This window comes from Salmo salar, chromosome ssa18, assembly GCF_905237065.1.
Source record: "Salmo salar chromosome ssa18, Ssal_v3.1, whole genome shotgun sequence".
Taxonomy (NCBI): domain Eukaryota; kingdom Metazoa; phylum Chordata; class Actinopteri; order Salmoniformes; family Salmonidae; genus Salmo; species Salmo salar.
In genome coordinates this window covers 4,552,342-4,558,573 of record NC_059459.1, presented here as the reverse complement: position 1 = coordinate 4,558,573, position 6,232 = coordinate 4,552,342, and the positions used below count along the sequence as shown (strand labels likewise).

Sequence of the window (6,232 nt, the reverse complement as noted above, 5' to 3'; positions counted from 1 at the left end):
CAGTTTTCACTATCTGAACGCCTGTGTAAGGGGTGTGTAACTGGTGGCAGGGAAGTCAGACGCAGGAGAGCAGAAATAGGTAATAGCCGAAGCAGTTTAATAGCAAAACTAACTGCATAGAGTAACAAGACATGGATACAAAACCCGTCGCGCACCAGTCAACATGTGCACAAGCACTTACAATAAACAATACCACACAAAGACATGGGGGGAACATAGGGTTAAATACACAACACGTAATGAGGGAATGAAAACCAGGTGTGTGGGAAGACAAAACAAATGGAAAATGGATCGGCGATGGCTAGAAGACCGGTGACGTCGACCACCGCCCGAACAAGGAGAGGAACCGACTTCGGCAGAAGTCGTGACAGGCTGAATCACTAAGTAGACTACAATTAGCCTAATATTATGGAAAGTGGACTACCAGTGGTTCATTCTGTACCGCAGCTCCACGTTTTGGATGTTAGGCCGATAATTTGTCTTTATCCTTTTTTGACGTTGCTTTCTTACTGTATATTTCTGACTTCTTGTCTGTCGGTCATACCCATGCAAATTCATCAGGAGAAAGTAATACCACGGGAGGCTCCCGGCTGTAGCCTAGGCTTTAATGGTGCATCATTCAGCCCCTCCAAAATGCCCCAATTCATTTGACATACCCCTCACGCAGGTCCAATGTCAGAATCACTATTTAAATTTCAAAATGCAACATTCTCATACATTTATGATTTTTTTCTCATTAAGAGACATTCACTAAGAGGCTATAAGTTGTTCAGACCAATGTGCTGCGCTAACATATTAACATCATGACATGTGACTATACTGTAGCCTACATCTAGTCTACTGTAAAATCATATGCTGCTTTAGGCTAAATACTATAGTTTGTGTGCTTCAATAGGACAAATGGAAAGAGTACCTACTGTATGTCCTACCATTTGAAAGTGTGGTATAGTGTACCAACAATGCACTGCTTAAATGTATATGTTGGGTAACATTCCACTAAATAGGAGTGATACGGTTGGATAGACCTTACCATTGTTGGATTTGGAAAGTCACATTTTAGAAAGGTTTTATTGTATTGTTGCAATGGGCAGAAATGTCTTTATACAGCAAAATAATTCACACATACTTACATGGATGATGTCTCCATAGTCTAGGACTGGAAGGAAAGTTGACCGAATGATCTGCTTTTACTACTTAGCGAGAGGCCTTTTTCCTGCTGCTCCTATGAGCTGTTCTGGCTTGCACAAGCCAAGGGCTCCTTCTTACTTATCTACATAGAGCCATTTGAACCCTGAAGCACACTCCACCACACCCTTTGCTTTATCTGGTGAGATGTTGTAGATCATCATCATCTACAGCCCATTAGTTAACATCCTAAATCAATTTGAGAAACATGCAGTTTAAAGTCCTTTACCAAATGGATTCAGAAACGAAGATGCTACGTCCATCGCAATAGAGCAACCCATGATTCCTATCTGTTTTTTGTATCCCTAAATATATTGTGACATTGTCATTGTTTTCACAGCCCTTTAAGTAATGACATTAAGGACAGTGACCGTAATATAAAGGTAGTACGCATGTGTGCTATGCCTACTGCTTCCTTCTAAATTCTGAAACGTTTACAGTAAATGTCATTTTATCTGGACAATGGATGACAGCGCTGACAGTTTTAAACATATGGCTCTGTTGGTATGAGCAATACAAATACTTATATGCCAACAAAAACAAATGGGCAGATTGTTTAAAAATGCTATTCTCTTTATTAACAATAGTCCAGGAAAGACAGGCAGACCCTACCCCACACAAAAACATTGATTTTTGTACACTTCATTTTGGCTCATTCTACCCCTCATATCCCATGCATGCAAATGGGACACAGTTTGATGATGTAATAGAGTTTGTGTTTTCATTCTACTTGCTTGGTAAAAGAAGGGCCAATAAAGAAATCCAAACTGCTGAAAGATGTAGTAAAGGACAACATAGGTAAAAAATAACATATCAATTCCTAGGTTAGACAAAATACAGCTAGGAATAAGTTGGACTTCAAGTGCAAATTCAAATCAAATGTTATTTGTCACATGCGCCGAATACAACAGGTGTAGTAGACCTTACAGTGAAATGCTTACAGAGGAGCCCTCAAACGATTTCCCCTTTAAAAGCCTAATGACAAGTAGCTAGCTAACCAGATTTAATATGTCCCCTGTTGAAGGGTATTGTTGAACATACCTTGATTGATGGGAGAAGTCATCATTCAGTGGAACAGATAAATTACATGTAGTTACAACGTGATGAGGATAGCTAGCTAATCTGTTTATAGCTAGCTCCTGTAACTAACATTATTTTGGCAATACTAGCTAATTTAGCTAGCTCAGAGACTATGAAATAATTCAAACATGCTTTTATAAGAATCATGCTAAACCTAAACACGATAGAATATACTTGCCAGTGACATAATTAAGTTGTAGAACTTTCCTTTCCTGTAAATATTACACTACACCCCAGATCAAAAGCTCAAACACAATTTCCCGCGAAACCCAGGAATGTGACGGTAAAAACTCCGGGGAACCTTTCGGCTATGGCTTCTATGATGCACACAGGACGATGTGTGGTTCTGAATCACTATTCAAATGTAACGCGTACCACACATGTGGGGTACCATATGAATGGTGTGACATGTACGATGATTTCCTCCTTTTAATGGGGTGATTGTAGTCTAATCAGGTGCGAGCATACACACCACTTCGGACCGCCCCACCGTTCACTCACTCAGTAACAACCAGGGGCCGGATTCACAAAACCTTCTTAAGAAGAAATGTATTCTTAACTGCCATTTTTCCCTTAACTATAGACTTAAGAAGAAAGTTAAGCAAAGTTGTTATTCCTCAAAAAGGTTATTGGAAAGTCTCTTGCGCTATTTCTTATGTTTCTCTTTAAGCAAAAAGTTAAAAAGAAATTCGATTATTGAAAATAAAGTTATTGGAAATGTTCTTAAATTCCAAGATAGCTAAACCCTTGTCTTAAACTCAGGGAGGGCAGTGAGAGAAAAAGCTCATGACAGCAATTGATCATGTTTAATTATATATATATATATAATAGAACTTTCCTATATATATATATATATATATATATATATATATATATATATACTTATTTCAACCCTGCCACTATGGCGCCACCGGTAGAGGGCGGCTTGGCATCGCATGGCATCGCACCTCCGTCACGTGCGACCTATGAATACACAGAAGCCTGATTTACCATGCACACTTATGCTCTCTTATCAGCATAATCAAACTTTACATAAAACCTTTAAATATTCAACCTTGACATGAGTGAATATCTGTGTGTAATATGCACTAAACGAAGTGCGCACAACTAAGTCATCAACTTCTGACCAAAGTTTCTGTCTTTCTGGTCAGGCGCAGTCTGTGGGCAGCTACACTTGGGCTCCGTCTGTTGATTCTAATAGCCGTTTTCCGCTCTCTATCTGCCTCTTGATTAATATCCACGATAGCTATCTTTACTCGAGGAGGTTGCAGCGTGTTCCTTAAGAATCATGGCGTCAGGCGAACCAAGAGCGAAGAAACTCCGACTGTCAGATGAGAAAAAGGAGAAGAAAACCCCAGAAAAGAAGACCCCAGAGAAAACTCCAGAGAGTTCAAGGAAAACCCCGACCAAACTCGGGTAGCTATAGTTAACTGAATGCAGCTCTGCTGAGCATGGCTACTGAATACACGAGTCTGGCTGCAGTTATAGCTAGTTAAATACTGTGCACGTGCTTATGCTTTAGATGTCTGCCAAAACCTTGAGGTGAGGGCCAAAAAGGGCCGAAACCTTGAGGCGAGGGGCTAGCTTGTGAACTCGGAATCAATGAGATATCGATCAAGGATTTAAACTTGAGCATCGTTCACTCATTATTAGTCTGATCACGTCAATGGAAAGAATGTAACATCAGCTAGCTAGTTTATGCAATGCGTACATGTTTTGTCCGCTAGCTGTGTGTGGAAGTATTAGTGGTGCCGGACCGGCCGTGACATTCTGAATGACCTAAAATAATAAATCTCATATCTTTCAGTCAGGCCAACCCTATGTGTACTATGCAAGAAGCAAATAGTAGGCCTACTATTGAAACTGATAAATTAGGCTGTCAACTGAATAAGAAATTCACAGGTTTCAGATTTTCCCTTTTTTTTCTTCTTCAGGTTTTCGCTCTGCCACACTTTAGTTTAAAAATGGAAAGACAACAAACTTGGAAGTTCTACATCAGTGGTTCCCAACCAAGGGGTACTGGCACCCCTAGGGGTACTTGGCCTATCCACATGGGGTACTTGAGAAGACTCATGAGACCATAGATTGGTCTACTGCTAAAATGCACTTGAGGGGGTACTTAAGAGAGAATCCGGGCAGAGCAAAATTCAGTTGGCGGTACAATAAACGAAAACGGTTGGGAACCACTGTTCTGAGTCCATAACAATGCTTAGACCACTTTTGAGGTCTGAGAAAAATGTCAAACAATTTAGATTTGAGTGACGTTACCCTTTCCCTTACAGAAAAAAATCTATAGCAATCCTATAAGATTATCATACACCTTTTATTATAAGAATATTATAGTACTCGGCTCTGCCTCTTCCCGCGACATTGTCTATTATTTCCAAGGTAATGTACAGAACGTCAGCGTTTATCCCTTATGGATTCGTAGGCCTAAATAGCCTATAGGCTACTGACATTACAAATCATGTCTTATAGTTAATAAACACATTTGTTTATTATAATTATTGAACAATTCATCAAGCAAAGAAGATTCAATTACTGAATAAATATATAGACCTATCAATCACAATGTAGATCTATATGATTTGGCTTCATTGTTGAGCTTGGACCTCATTATCTGTGGGTGAGTATTGGTTAAGTGGGACACTTACGCGTTGTAATGGATATCCTTAAATGTGTACAATAACAATCAATGACTGTGTTAGTGAGGAAGTATGTGATGATAAAATGCGTTAGATGGGTGTGCCGTCATCATTGTGGGCGGGGTATCCCATATAATGACACGTGTCTCCAGAGTCATAGGTTGCATTCCAAACACTTAACAGACACACCCTAAGCCCTCAAATTAAGTGGACACTTTTGCTAACTTATGACGTCTGATGAGTTTACACTTGCAGGGTGATGCTTGTGGTGCTTTATATGCGCTACAGTCAATTCTAATTGCATGTCTACTTATATTAACTATATAATTATTAATATATGCCTACTGTATGCCAGCTAGCAAATTAATTAGCTAACTAACGTTAGCCTGTCTAGCTGGAACTTCTGAAGAAGGAAAATGTTTTCTTTCTACAATTTCCAAAAGCTAACCAAACAAAAACATAATTTAATACTTTTTATGAGACGTGTTTGTGCATTAGTAGCACAATTTCTAACTTATTTACATTCGTTGTTACTTACACTTGTTTGTTGACTCCATGTTGAGGTTTTAAGTTTTGGCTGACTTTTCTTAGCGGATGTACAATCATCGCAAATTGATTTATACGAAGTTTCAGGCCCCGAAGTGAACATAATTGTACACTCACAAACTCCAATAAAAACGAGGGCTGAGGGGCTTACGTTAACTTCCCTTGTTTGGCTAATCATTTGGACCAACAACAAATATGGCCGTGGGGATTATCCCACATGTATAAGGTGAGGGTAAGTGGATGAGGGTGTGTCATTTATGAGTTTGAAACACTGCCTGGTAAGGAAAATGACGGGTTCTGAGGTAAATAATGTTAAGGTTATAAAAAAAAAACTAAGGATATTCAGTGTCTCATAACAACATATTTTGTAATGGGATATAATTGTAAGTCATAATGACTGTTAATGCTTTCCTTACTTCTCACACCTTTTTAGAATATTGACATTTTGACAGTGTCCCAGTATGCCAATTGCCTACTGTCAAACTAGGACACTCCTCTAGGCCATTTTTTATTTTTTTTTATGCAGAAAAAATATTTCGGTGGACTATGAAATTCCAGTGCCGTGTATTCATGGATGCCAAGTGAAGCCAGGCTTCTCAAAAAATGGACCAAGAAAACATCAAATAATTTATCTTTCGTCTTTGTATTTTCATGATTTTCCTTCAATTCCCAAGAGGCTGAATGTATCTCACCAGAGAAAGCATCCGAACGAGAGAAACAGCATGACATTGTTGCCACCCGTAGCATTGAATGCAATCGAAGCAAGCCTCCCTTGA

At 39.2% G+C, this 6,232-nt stretch overlaps 1 protein-coding gene across 1 annotated transcript in view; it reads left to right on the top strand.

Annotated features, from left to right (window-relative positions):
- Nucleotides 1-3,510: 3,510 nt before the first annotated feature.
- Nucleotides 3,511-6,232, top strand: part of LOC100196663 (adenosine kinase a) — a 46,753-nt gene continuing 44,031 nt past the window's right edge. Inside the window, exon 1 of the mRNA NM_001141692.1 lies at nucleotides 3,511-3,681. Within this exon, the coding sequence (NP_001135164.1) occupies nucleotides 3,554-3,681 (128 nt within the window). The 5' untranslated portion in view covers nucleotides 3,511-3,553. The remainder of the gene's footprint in view (nucleotides 3,682-6,232) is intronic.